Source organism: Panthera tigris, chromosome B2, assembly GCF_018350195.1.
Source record: "Panthera tigris isolate Pti1 chromosome B2, P.tigris_Pti1_mat1.1, whole genome shotgun sequence".
Taxonomy (NCBI): Eukaryota; Metazoa; Chordata; class Mammalia; order Carnivora; family Felidae; genus Panthera; species Panthera tigris.
This window is the reverse complement of record NC_056664.1, coordinates 28,143,737-28,158,953: the sequence shown is the minus strand read 5'-3', so window position 1 is coordinate 28,158,953 and position 15,217 is coordinate 28,143,737. Positions and strand designations below refer to the sequence as shown.

The window sequence follows — 15,217 nt, the reverse complement described above, 5'->3', positions numbered from 1 at the left end:
CAGTCAAATTTTTAAAAGTTCTGTTTAAGAATATCATTGTAAAAACCAAAATACTTAAAAAATACATTTAATAAAAACAACATACAAGACTTCTTGAAAACTTTAAAATAGAGAAGGCAAAAAAAGAACTAAATAAGTGAAGAACTATACAGTCTATGGGCCAGATAATTCAATGTTATTGAAATATCAATTCTCCCAAAATGGAAGAGTAAGTTATACAAGCTTATGTAAAGAAACTAGCAAGCTGATGCTAAAATTCCTACAGATCTTCAAAGAACCTACAACAGCCAAAACAGTTTTAGGAGGGGAAAGTTTTTTAACTTTTTTTAACTCTTACAGAACATGATTTAAAGACTTATTATAAATCTACAGTAATCAAGACAGTGAGTTGCTGGCATAAGGATAACCTAATGAATGAGAAGAACAGAGTTCAGAAATGGACCCATGCTTATATAACCAGTTGATTTTTGACAACACAACAAAACAATTCAAGGGAAATAAAAACATTTTCATCAAATGGTATTGAAATAATTCAGTTTCCACATAGGGGGGAAAAGGAATCTAAATATAGCCTCACACCACTTACAAAAATTAATTCAAGATGGATCACATCTAAACATAAAATTATAAACAATAAAGAAGATAAAATAAGAGGGCATCTCTACACATAGAGTTCTTCTCCAACATGGCAAACAATAACCATACATTGAAAAACCTGGTGTTTTTAGACTTCATCAAAATTGAAACTTTCTCATCAAAAGAAAATAAACAGGCAACCATACACTGGCAGAAAATATTCTCAATAGATTTATCTGACAAAGGACTTTATATCAAAAACACAATTTTTCAACTTAAGCAACCCGATTTTTAAAAAATGAGCAAAAACTCTGAAAATCCTCTTCACAAAAGATGAACTCAGAGTTTTTAATAAACATATATATGACATATATGATGGACAGATACACAGATAGGCAGATGTATGTATCCGATAGATTGTGAGTGTGTGTTTCCTAGCTCTGTACACAATGAGAGAGGCTACACGTAATATTACATAAGTAGCAATGAGCATACCTAACTTCTAAGTACCATCATCCAATAAAGGGAACCAGAATCCTTGGAGAAACTGCTGATTCCAGGGCCAAAGCAGGACAACTACAAGATAAACCTAAATCATTTTGTTACATCAGTAGGGAAGTACTCACCGAAGGGGCTCCCATTACCCAAATCTGAGACATTTGGACATCAAAAAAATTAATGATAGCAATGCATTGTAATCTATTATATAAGAAAATATGCAAGACCATCCTATTAACATAAACCAGTAAAAAAAAATAGAGAAGAAAACTCTCCTTACTACAGAATGTTAACCAATAAATAAGAAAGTTATGATGCAATTATTAATTACCAATGGATGCTAAAACTAGTGTTTGGCTTAAAAAAATGGATATTTACATAGTCTCAAAGCATCTCTCTACAAATTACCTACAAAGGGAAAAACAGTAGTTTTACAAAAGATCTGACACCTATCACGTTAACCAAGTGATCCAAATTAAAATCACCAATGTTGCAACAAACATCATGTCGTTGATGTATTACACTGGGAAGAATCTGACATCACTTCTGTGATAGTCCTGCTAAAAATGCATAACCCAAAACTAATCATCAGACAACCTAAATTCACAGACATTCTATAAAATCATTGGTCTGTACTCTTTGAAAATGTCAAGGTCAATAAAAACAAAGAAAAGCTGAAGAACTATTCTATATTAAAGGACAATAATGAGACAGTACAACTAGAGATGCCTGGGTGGCTCAGTCAGTTGAGCATCTGACTTCAGCTCCAGTCATGATCTCATGTTAGGTGAGATCAAGCCCCATGTCTGGCTCACTGCTGTCAGCACAGAGCCCACTTAGGATCCTCTGCCCCATCCCCTTCTCTGCCCCTCCCCTGCTTGCACTCTCTCTCAAAAATAAATAAAATATTTTAAAAAAGAGACAGAGAGAAAAGACACATTACAATTAAATATACTGCATGATCCTGGATGGATTCTAGAAGAGGAAAAAAATACCTTCTATAAAGTACAAAATTGGACAAGTTATCACCATCTGAATTGGAACTGCATTTACATAGTATGGTATGTAAATTCTCACTTTGATAAATGTACTGTGGTAATGTAAGAGAATGTCTTTGTTCTCAATTACCTACTGAAGTATGTAGGGAAAAAATGTTTGCACCATATTTTCAAATGAGTTAAAGAAATACATACTGACAGACTCACAGAATAATAAAAATAAATGGGACAAAAAGTAAATATATCAAAAGTGGGGGTTGGGTTAAATAGGTAATGGGGATTAAGGAGGGCACTTGTGATGAGAACAACGTGTTGTATGGAAGTGCTGAATCACTAAATTCTTCACCTGAAATTAATACTACATTGTATGTTAACCAGCAGGAATTTAAATAAAAACTGGAGAAAAAAAGAAAAGTAAACAATTGGTCACTCTAGCTAAAGAGCTTACAGTTGTTATTTACCATAATTTTTTTTCCTTATATGGGCTCCATGCCCAACATGGAACCCAACATGGGGCATAAACTCAAGACCCTAAGATCAACACCTATGCTGAGACTGGACTCTTAACTAACTGAGCCACCTAAGCACCCCACCACTGTATTTTCTTATAAGTTTACAGGAGTGAGTTACTTTTACTATTTTTTTTAAGTTTTCTGTAAGTTTGAACCTGTATCAAAATAAAAAGTTCTCAATAATGCTTTGTTAATATTTTAAAATAAAGCAAAACTAAATCAAATTATTATTCTCCTACTAATCAATGTACAAGGTCCACTGTTAGTCAACAGATAAATATTTACTTGCATATTCATATTAACAAAATGCACAAATAAGCAATGAATAAACAATTACTAAACAAAAGACATGCTAAAACTAATGTTTGGTTAAAAAAAGAATATTTACCAAGTCCCATATATTTAACTATATTTAGTAAATACACTAAAATTATAAAAATTTCAAAAATAAATATTCTTTTAATGGGTCATATAGTACTATTGCTTTAAACATGTTTCTAAGCATGTACAAAAGAGTATAAAGCTTGTTTTGAGAATGTGCTTGAAAACTATTATAAATTGTTAAGCCTGAAATTTAGTAAGCTAACACATATTAATAAAATTTTTCAAGAAAGCATAGACATATTTCAACACAAAGTTCCGACAACTGCTTTAATAAACAGAAATTATATTGTTCCCAAAGATACCATAACACTGCAGGGAAAACAAACACTAAGGAAAGAGTAGGTAATTAAGCTGCCTCACTGATTAATGTCTACAGTTCTGGACAAAGGAAAATGCTTTGTTCAATTGGCATGGAAAATTAGACCACTGTTGAGTGGTGGTTTAATTATCTTTATATTATCCCTGTCCTTAGTATTAGACTATAAAACAGATAAGCATGTGGCTTCAACTGATTACTTTCAGAATCTAAAGAACAAATATTTAGGCAGAAATATCTTACAATCTTTATTTCCAGAAAAACAGTAGGATGAAAACATTCAGAATATTACTGAAAAGGTAATTAATAAAATATTAGACTGTCAGCTACCCTTCACATGGTGGTGGTGATTATCAGTAGGACATGTCAGTACTCAACAGAATCAAAGCCAAGAGACTTGATCCAATTAATGCCTAGACCTGTCATCTGAAGAAATTGCAACCCAAAGATGTTAAATGATTATTTCAAGGTCACACATCTAATTACTTATAAAACAGACCATATCCTTGGTTTCCTGACTCCTAGGAGTCTAATATCACTCTTTCCTTTATACCACACTGCATACTATGAGGTCATTTTTCTATCTGATAGCCCACATTATGAGAACCTTAGTTGCTTCCTATGTGACTGAGTTACTACTGCTCATTCTGGTGTGAAAAAGAATTGAAATTAGAGTAACTCTAGTTTAAAAAAAAGAAAAAGAAAAAAAAAGAAACCCTCCCCACTCCAAAAAACAAACAAACAAACAGAGAAACACTACTAAGAAGTAGTTTCCAATTTACTTCCAGTATTTCAAATCCATTTTGAGAGCATTTATAGAAGATCATAATCTTAACTATGTTAACCTCAAAGTTTGTCCAAGTAAAACAAAGTAATGTCTGGTAACAATAGGTAATGTCTGGGCCACTACTAATGATAATGAATCAAAAAATATGATCTATTTTCTTATTTATGATTGAGAAGTATAGCTGTGTTCCAGACATTCAAATCAGAGGCAGCTGAAAACCCAGCATTCATTATACTGGCTCATATGTAAAAATTAATGGTATTTCCTTACCATGAAACATTACTTACATGTCCCCAAACATGGGCAAACCATTATCTCAGGAAGACCATTTAGGCATTTAGTTTAGAAATATAAGAATATCTGCTTTTTACTCTACAAGGTCCAAAACACATAAAACAATGCCCACCACACAGTATGTACTCAGTAATTATTTGTAAAATGTATTATAGAAAGAGATCTCTTTTCAACCTGCCCTAAATTAGAAATATCCTACATTATAATGTTTTGTTTAGTGTCACAAATAAATAATTTCTTATCACTATGAGGGAAGAGTCTAAGCCTTAAAAAACAGAATTCATCTCCAAACGTTTTCAGTTTCACAACCCATGCCAGGCTAACAGAGACATTTTTAAAGGAAAATTCTCATCTATACTTGTCATTAAGTGTCTACAAATTTTCTTCACAAAGATTTCCAAATGCAAGAAACCAGTAGTCTTTGAAAATCTGTCCTAAGGTCTTTCTTATGCAAATATACTAAACAGGTTAACAAAAATTTGGCTTTGCCTTGTCATAAACCTCATTTAATTAAAATAATATAGTATTAACCTTACACATTTCATCAATGATTTATTTTCTAAAGATACAGTGAAACATAAAAGCCTAAGTGTTTTCCTGCTTCTTAGTAGTGTTTCTCTAAAATAAAGAAACAGAAGCTGAAATAATTTCTAAACTTGATGCCTTGAGTTTTTAATGTGTATTGGTCTTCCAGAGAATTATCATTTTCTGGCAGATAAATCCCTTCCTACCTGCAAGAACAAAGGACATCTTCACACAAGGACAGTAGACAACAGCTTTTAAAATGTTTTGGACTTTTTTCATTTAAATTTTATCTTTTCAGATAAGTAATAGAGTCACAAGGCAATCTAGATTTATTTTAATAAACAAAAGTATATCCAATCTGTTAAGTCTCTAAACTAAGCCATAATAGACCAAGCTCAAATACTTAACATACATAGTTTGTAGATCAGGGTTTTAAAATGGGTTCTGGCATTAATAATGGCAATACAAGATAAAAGCCCTGGGGCATCTGGGTGGCTCAGTCAATGCTGCATAGGACTTTGGCTCAGGTCACCATCTCAGGGTTTGTGGGTTCAAACCCCACCTCCGGCTCTGTGCTGATAGCTGAGCCTGGAGCCTGCTTCAGATTCTGTGCCTCTCTCTCTGACCTTCCCTTGCTCATACTGTCTCTGTCTCAAAAATAAACATTAAAAAAGAAAAGAAAATTAAAAGCCCTTAGTTACTTTTACGCTCTCTGAAACTGTTTTCTTATCTATAAATAAGGTGGGTAGATGAGATCATCCCTAAGGATGATTCTGTAAGAATTTTACTCATTGGACCAGGCTTTAAAATTCAATTAATAATTGTAAGACTAGAAACTGGCAATGCCTGACTTTTCACAACTAAACTATAATAAAAACATGTTATTTTAAAATGTTTGTATTCATTATAAACATTTTTTACTAGACCATTGAAAGAATCTGAATTTTTAAGACCTTATATTTAGATGTTACAGTATGAGATGGTCTTTTAATTTTTCTTTAATAGCAACATACCTGTAGGTTGAGTAGAGGAATAAATTACACCTCTCGTTTTCAAAAGTTACATTACAAAGACTAGGCTACAAAACTTTTATAGATACTTTCCGTTAATGAATTATTAAAAGTTAACCACCATAATAATTTACCTTAGATTAAAGTGCACAAATATGTATTTTCCAAAATAAACAATAAGTTTTTTTTTCATTTTCCTGGTTTTATTAAATACAGAGAAAAGAGGCACAGGAAAAGATAGAGGGAGAGAGGGAGAGACAGAGAGACAGACGGAGGGAAGGAAGGAGAGGTAAAAAGGCAGACTTTTACTACAGCTTGAAAATTCTCACTTAATTAATAAACCAAAGGAAAAAAAATTGGAAAAGATACTAGAAACAAGTATGAGAAGTCATTTCTGTGTTATGCACAGAAAAAAAAAAGTGCATATCTTACAATTTTCTCACTGAGTTAAAGATTTGTTTTACATTTTCATCTTTCATTTAAAAAGCTTTAAAATATTCACCAAGCAACTGTGTTTAATTCATAAATTAGAAAAAAACTTAAGCCATAATTCTGAAAGTTATGTTAATAATTTTAAGATACTATGTTTGAAATAATTTTTAAAACAACTATTTAATCTTCTTATATTGAAACCCTCAGAGGACTGAAATGGAATCTGCTCAAACTGAAAGATCTTAAAGAGCCAGAGTTCAAGTGACTTGCCTAGGTCTCATGTTTCTGTGTTCTTTCCACAACACCATGAATGGAATTTACAAATCAGCAAAACAAAATAAATTAGCAAATTTAAGCATTTTATCACCAAATCGAGTAGAAAATTATTCATTAGTGATTAAAATGTAGCCATGGGAATTCACTGAGTCTGCAAAAATAAAGGCTGCCAAGTTAAAGACTTGTCTTATTGCATAAGCCATTAAAAAAGTAAAATTTAATATGAAAGAATATAAACCTTCCCTCTAATCACTGTAGTAGTCCTTTATAACTCCTCCTTCCTCTTCCCAAAATAATGAAACATTAAGAATCATTTTCTATTAGAATAATGTAATACTATGGGGAAAAAATGAAAACTAGGTTTATATAAAAGTTACCCATAAGAAATATCTTAGTAAACATAAATTGACCATTTCCTTGAATCACAGTGAATAAGATGCACTATTAGTGAGCCTAATAACCAACTCAAGCTTTGTAGATGATAAATCTAAAACTATGAATATACATTAATACATACTTTGACCAAAAAACAGCTTAATAAAAACTATGTAATATGCGCAAATGCTAAATACCTTTCAGGTATCATATCAAGCTAAGAAAACTCCCTCAGAAAATTATACTTGCTTTAAAAGAATGAAGTTCCCATTTCACATGGTAGCATTTTATAATAAAAACTGATCCAATGTTTCAGGATTCAAAGTTTTTATTTATTTTGTTACAATCCTTTTTGTTAAAAAGAGTTAAAACAGAAAATCTTTTTCTTGTTGGCATCTTAAAAATTATGAAAAAAACTGATAAAAGTCCAGAAACATAAAAAATGAACTATCCAATTCTTTCACCAATGACTTTTTTAATAAAAGCTTTGTAAAGGAAGAAGGGCTGAACAAAATGTACATTCTATATAGGTCAGTGAGGGTGCAGACTTGCAACCCAATTAACTCAGGGTCTGTTTCAGTTTTGAAAAGACCGTAAGCTTTAAAAAGAAAAAAAAAAAAAATACAGGCCGCTTGAATTTTTATAAGCAAAAATAAAATACTGAAAAGAGACATCTTCATGAACCAAAAACAAGATGAAGAAGAGTATTGCTCAAAATATTGCATAAGGCTATTGTAGGATTTATTTTGCTGCCCCTCGAAAAACTACAGAAGCTTCCTACTTTCCACTAGTACTTGCAACATATTCTCAGGGCTTCTATCTTGAGGCATATCCTGAGCAGACTTGGAAGGATTTTCCAAAATTGTTAAAATAACTTTTAACAGACACAACATCAGTTTGTACCCTCAAGTTCATTTTGCCATTTAGATTTGCTTCAACCAGCACTTGATCACCCAAGTTTGCTAGCCTTTCTATAGTGCTCTTCAGAGTCTTCAAAGCAGGACGAACACTAACATCATGGGCTTGCACACTGGGCTCCAGGAAATCTTCCAACACCATTCTGGGAAGCAACCTCACAGGCAATCAATCGACTGTGTACCATAAGAGTCCAACCTGTGGGCAATGGCAGCTCCACAGCCACAGCGAGGTGGGGAGGCCACTTATTGGTCAACTGGGGCTTCAGGGCAGAGGCATTCCCTGTGCTTCTCACCGCTCTGAACAAATGATCAGATGGCAGCTCTAAATAAATCTCATTAAACTCCTCTGAAACATCTTTCATGTGAAACCAGTGGAAGAAGTCTCCCGCCTCACCTCACACCACACTCTAGCATCACAGATGACCCTGCAGTCATCAGGCCTGAAGCACACTTGTGCTGGCACATGTGGAGCCCACAGACTCTCTCCAGCTTTGATACGGTGCTGCAGATGTGAATAAAGAGCTCCATAAAGTCTTTGCCAGAAATGCTGGCACAAAACTTCATGATGCCATGAGGATGGCATCCAGAGCTTGGTCAGCAGGGGACGACCCATGTAGCAGGTCCCAACAGAGCCAATACTCGGGTTCCACTCACCTGCAGGCCCCCTGAGAAGGGCAACAAGGCATGGCAGACGTGGGGTCCCTAAAACCAAGGCCTCTGTTCCCATCTTCATCTTCCCTCTACCTCCTCCCTTAAAAAGAGCTTTACTGTTTCCACTCTGCTAATTAAAAGGACAGGCATCCCACCACAGAAACTTCTAAATATTCTTTCTAAACTGAACAAAGAAAATTGAAATCATCTTTCACAGAACCACATTTCACTCTGTTGGTATATGCATTAATACTGTCTTCATCAACCAGGACATATATGTACATACAGTTACATGTGCTTTCTAAAACTGTAGCATGCTTAGGCATACATTTGCAACTGATTTTTATACATAAACTATAAGATGGCCATCTTTCCTCACTGGCAAATATAAATCTACATCATTTTCAGGCTGCTTAGTATTCCATTGTAGTGATGTATAATCAAAGTGACAATTTCCAATTTTTTGCTATGATGAATATGACAATGAACATTTTTCTATAAAACTTTTTGCACATTTATCCAATTATTTCCCTACAGTACATTCAAAGACGAATTACCAGTCAGAAGTTGTGCATTTAAGATCCTAACATGTACATATTACCAAACTGGCCTGCAGAAAAGCTTTATCAACACACCCTTCCACCAGGGACACTGGGTAGTAGCAATCTGTTTAATCTGTAGCAATTTGATAGGCAAAGTAAAATAAATGCTCTCAACCTGCATTGTGGGTGAATTCCATTTTAATGATCATTGCAACTTTTTATTAGGTTTATTTTCCTTGATTTTAAGACCTCTAGTAAAAACATTAACTCTCTGTCCACTTTATACACTGTGAATATCTTTCCCAGTTTATCCTTTGTCTTTTCACATTGTTTATGGTGCTCTTTGCTCTTAGGAAATTGAGTCTTTTTTAATGTCAAACCTATCAACCTTTTCTTTGCTACTTCTAGAATCATGCTTTCAAAGTCATGTTTCTGGTACTTTAATGTTGTTTTATCTTCTTAATTACCTAACTCATTTGGAATCTACTTTGGAGTATTAAATAGCTAGTTGACCAAATACCATTTCACTGAACAATCCATTGTTTTCTCCACTAGTCTGAAATGCCACTTTTATTAATGACAAAAATCCTCATTTGAGACTATTTCTAGACCTTCTATATTTTGTCCCACTGACGTATTTTGTAACTATAACATAGTTATTTTAATGAAATATTCAATAGGACAAATAATCTTTAACAAGTTATCTTAACCATCCTGTCATAGGTATTGATCCAGATGAACTTTAAAATATTGTGTAAGATTCTAAAAATAACCCTACTAAAATTTTGATGGGATTATCATGACCCTGACATACTATATTCCTGCTTCTTTTATTTACCTCTACTAACCAGACTGTAAGTCCCAAAGAAAAGGGTTTTTTATATTTCCATACACTGCTATACACCCAGCATTTAGAACATCTACCTGGATATCACTGACACTCAACACGTATTTGTTAAATGAACAAATATATCAATTACATTGACTATCTAGATAATCTCAGGACATTTAAACTATCTACAATACTGAATCTTCCCACATATTCAAATCATTTATAACTGTCAATAAACTGTTCAGCTCTGTTCACAGAGAAGCCCATGTAATTTATCTTGAAGCCAGGCAACTTACTGAGCACGAGTCTCTCTCAATTGAAATCATTTTCCAAATGATCTTTTTCTTAATGTTTTCTCTACAGAAAATCTTATTACCTTCAAATACTATCATAACTTGGACATTTGCTCTTCAATATTTATGTGTCACTTATTTTAGTTGCCTGACTGTTTTTGCTATATAACTTCTAAAACAATGCTAAATAACTCCATTACTGGGGTGGCTGGGTGGCTCAGTCAGTTAAGCGTCCGACTTCGGCTCTGGTCATAACCTCACAGCTCGTGAGTTTGAGCCAAACGTTGGGCTCTGTGCTGACAGATGAGCCTGGAGCCTGCTTCAGATTCTGTGTCTCCCTCTCTCTCTGCCCTCCCCTGCCCCTCCACTCATGCTCTCTCTCTTTATGAAAAATAAAAAACATTAACAAAATTTAAATAACTCCAGTATTAGCAAGTATCTTTGTCTTACTTCTAAGTAAAGAGACTTTTTAGGTTTTATCCTCATTGCCCCCCCCCAAATTTTAATATCATAAATACACCACATTTATGTACTTTATGCATAAAAATTAAGATCTTTTTTTGTCCCCTCATGGGCTAATTTTCAATTACAGTTCCTGTTGAGAATACATGCTCTATATCCAAAATCTATAAAGAACTCACCAAACTCCACACCTGAAAAACAAATAATCCAGTGAAGAAATGGGCAGAAAACATGAATAGACACTTCTCTAAGGAAGACATCCAGATGGCCAACAGGCACATGAAAAGATGCTCAATGTCACTCCTCATCAGGGAAATACAAATCAAAACCACACTCAGATACCACCTCACACCAGTCAGGGTGGCTAAAATGAACAAATCAGGAGACTATAGATGCTGGTGAGGATGTGGAGAAACGGGAACCCTCTTGCACTGTTGGTGGGAATGCAAACTGGTGCAGCCGTTCTGGAAAACAGTGTGGAGGTTCCTCAAAAATTAAAAATAGATCTATCCTATGACCCAGCAATAACACTGCTAGGAATTTACCCAAGGGATACAGGAGTGCTGATGCACAGGAGCACTTGTACCCCAATGTTTATAGCAGCACTTTCAACAATAGTCAAATTATGGAAAAAGCCTAAATGTCCATCAACTGATGAATAGATAAAGAAGATGTGGTTTATATATACAATGGAATACTATGTGGCAATGAGAAAGAATGAAATATGGCCATTTGTAACAACATGGATGGAACTGGAGAGTATTATGCTAAGTGAAGTAAGTCAGGCAGATAAAGACAGATACCATATGTTTTCACTCATATGTGGATCCTGAGAAACTTAACAGAAGACCATGGGGGAGGGGAAGGAGGGAAAAAAAAGGTTACAGAGAGGGAAGGGGCAAACATAAGAGACTCTTAAATACTGAGAACAAACTGAGGGTTGATGGGGGGTGGGGAAGAGGGGAAAGTGAGTGATGGGCACTGAGGAGGGCACCTGTTGGGATGAGCACTGGGTGTTGTATGGAAACCGATTTGACAATAAATTATATTTAATATAAAAAAATAAAATCTTAAAGAGAAAAAAAGAGAATATACGCTCTAGTACTGTACGATTAGGTAGGCTGTTTGCTATTTTATTACATAGTAACAATTATGTTACAGAAAACAGCTTTCGATCCTTAGTTCACTGAAAGTCTGTTTTTAAAATTAGAAATGGACAGTGAAATCTATCAAATATTTTCACAGCATCTTTTGACATAACTTTATTTTTACCTATTAATATAATGAGTTGAAATAAATTTCTTAATGAAGTAGTTCATATTCTAGGAATAAACTTTAATTGGTTCCATTTTACCAATCCTTTAAACATTCCTGGATTTGATTTGCTACTACTTTAAGAGTTTTCTATCTTAAATCTTATTTTCAGTTAGTCAGAAATTATCTTTTCTTGTACTTCTTTGCTCATTTATTGTAATATCAAGAAGCATTCAGTAGTTTACAAATATTACTGAGCATTTACTATATCTGGAGTGCTATGCTGGCCTTACAGAAAGAATGTGAAGTTTTCCTATCTGCTATCTTACAGTTGTTTAATTATAGAAATATTCTATTCCTTATATGTTTCCTGTTGCTTGCTTGTAAAACAATCTACATCTAATGCATCATTAGCTAAGATTATTTGAGAATTTTCTTCATGATTATGGAACCACATTTTATAAATCTTAAAATAATTAGTATGTTTCAGAAAGTTAGATATTTCATTCTGATTTTCAAATTTAGTATCACACTACTTTCTTGAATAGCTGTAGTTTTATCACTTTTTTCATTGTCTTCAGTATCTGTAAATATCTCTTTTTTCATGGTTAGATTTGTAAATGCTTACTGTTTTAATGACCTTTTATAATAACAGACCTTGATATGTTATAAATTCTACCTTCTTTTTTCAGGAGAGGTGTTCATTACCTATAGCTTCAACCTGCAGCTTCAACATTTGCTTAAGTCCTCTTCCATGCATTTTATTTTGCTTTGCTTTTCCTACCTGTCTAGATTGAATTCTTAGTTCATTTGTTTTAGTCTTCCTTTAGTAATAACTTTTAAGGCCACCATTTTTCCTACTTAAGCTTTAGTCACACCATAGGGTTTGGCAAGCAGTGGTTGCATTGCTCACTTGTAAATGATCCGTAGTTGCAGTTTTTATTTCTTCTTTGATCCAAGATTAACTTTAGAAAACTTTAAAAACTTCCAGTTAACAGTTTATTGTGGAACTTTTTTTTTTTAATTCCAGCTTTTACTTGCTTCATTCTTATTCCAGAGTTTGTTTACTTGTTTTGGTCAGAGAATGCAGTCCACAAATGTCCTAACTGGGGAATTTATTGAGAGTTCTCTTCTTAAATCTCTTCATTTACTTATTCACTGAGCTTCTCCAGTGTCTATTTTAGATCAGGAGTCAGCAAACTACAGCAACCAAGAAATTTGGTCTGCCCACCCGTTTTTGTAAATAAAGCTTTATTGGAACACAGCTACGTGAATTCATTTCCATGTTGTTTATGACTGCCTTCTCACTGCAACAGGAAAGATGAGTAGTTGCAATAAAAACCTTAAGGCCAAGAAAAGCCTAATATTTACTATCTCACTTTTCAGAAAAAGTCTATCAACCCCTGTTAGGTGATGGCAGGTCAGGTCAGCATCCCCTGCCTCAACAGGATTATAATCTGAAAGACTTGCAGCTGAAACTGTCTGAATTTCCAGGTATATGTTAAGGTTCCCTTCTGTTTCCAGCACTGGCATTTTCCTCACAGTGATTAGAACATATAAGAAAATAAGAGAGAAAGTAAAAAATATTGGCATATACGATGGCATTTTTATCCTGTAAATCCTAATGATACAAAACTGAATGAATCCTCCAAATATTACTTACGCTTACAAAAAGAATTTCAAAAATTGTTTTAACATCCCTTCTAGAAATTAAGGTCTGTTAAATCAGAGTTCTTGCACAGAACTGAGAGTTGGTACTTAGCTTTGTTTCTTTTAAGACTTGACAAGTTAGATGTTTTTCTGAATAGACTTTTTAATAGTTTTTGGCTTACAGGAAATTTAAGTAGAAAGTACAGAGAATTCCCATATACCTGTAAATATTAGTTGAGGGAAACCTCATTTAGGATGGAGTCAGGAAGCCCTGAAGGAGTTTTCCATCACAGCTTACTTCACATTCCTGGGCAGGAAGAATCCAATTTACTACTCCAGCAGGTGGAAGATTTTCTCCTTGCCCAGCAACAGCTCAGCCACAACTCAGACGATGGGAAACCATCACTGTTAGGTGGAAGCTAGGCATGAGTGACAGGATGATGGACCTTAGACATCTTGATGGAAAGACCCAACAGAGGACTGCCCAGAGACAACCCCATTTCACCTCTCTAGCAGGCTGTTTATGGTTACCAGATCCTGGCAGAGGAAGAGCTACGTTTGTTGTGCTTGCCCTTATTTGACCTATGTCTCTAGAATAAAAATACTGCTGCAGTTTCACAGGAAAGGGCATGCTTAGTTAGCTATTTATTGTATAATCCAAGCCTGTCATTCAAATGTTGCAACCCTAGGACCCACACAAAAGAAAAAATTGGAGTTTCTAGGGCCTTTGCCTCTCTTGACTGGCCCTCTTCTCCCTTGGAGTGTACTTTAATAAAACTTTTCTCACTTTACTTTCATTTATCTGTCCTGTAATTCTTTACTGTGGCAGCAAAAAGAACTGAGGCTTCTGCTAGTAAAATAACAGTTTTATTTTTTAGGTTAACATCATTAATATTTACTTTATTAGAACTAGAAACCTATAGCATGCTTCAGTGGCTTTTTCATTTTTAGTTTGAAAAGTTGTAATAGTTGTGCCTAAACTTAAAAAGCGCATTCTGGGGAAGCCTGGTGGCTCAGTCAGTTAAGCATCCGACTTTGGTTCAGGTCATGATCTTACGGTTTCTGAGTTCGAGCTCCAAGTCAGGCTCTGTGCTGACAGCTCAGAGCCTAGAGCCTGCTTTGTATTCTGTGTCTCTCTCTGTCCTTCTTCCATTCATGCTGTCTCTCTCTCTCAAAAATAAACATTAAAAAAAAAAAAAAATGGGGGTCGCCTGGGTGGCTCAGTCAGTTAAGCATCCAGCTTCAGCTCAGGTTACGATCTCATAGTTCATGAGTTCAAGCCTCAAGTACCCATGATTTTCCTCTCTCAACTGCCAAGTATATAGTCAGTCTCTCTTCATGGTCCCAGGGCAGCTCTTCCTGACCATAAGTCCTGTCCCAGTGCTTTAATAAAATCACCTTTCTTGCACCAAAGACGTCTTCAAGGATTCTTTCTTGGCAGTGGGTTCTGAATCCCACCCCTCCACTCTAAAAAACCTCATGAGGGCCATTTTTCCTCTGAAGAGTTCACACACACTATAAGAAAATTATCTTGTACAAAATGCAGACTGTGAATACTTCCCAAAGCCTACCAGTAAAAATGAGTTTGGACTATGGTAAACACAAAAGAAAGCGTATCTCCAAAACACAACAG

The 15,217-nt window shown here is 34.6% G+C and overlaps 2 protein-coding genes across 4 annotated transcripts in view; both read right to left on the bottom strand.

The window, feature by feature from the left end:
• Positions 1-15,217, bottom strand: part of EXOC2 (exocyst complex component 2) — a 279,312-nt gene that overhangs the window by 243,883 nt on the left and 20,212 nt on the right. The gene's annotated exons all lie outside the window — the stretch shown is intronic.
• HUS1B (HUS1 checkpoint clamp component B) lies at positions 5,093-8,508 on the bottom strand. Its single transcript, XM_007073195.2, is given in 8 exon segments — positions 5,093-5,096; positions 7,609-7,670; positions 7,672-7,728; positions 7,730-7,837; positions 7,839-8,072; positions 8,074-8,283; positions 8,286-8,356; positions 8,359-8,508. Coding segments are annotated over 8 exon segments (852 nt in total). The 5' UTR covers positions 8,465-8,508.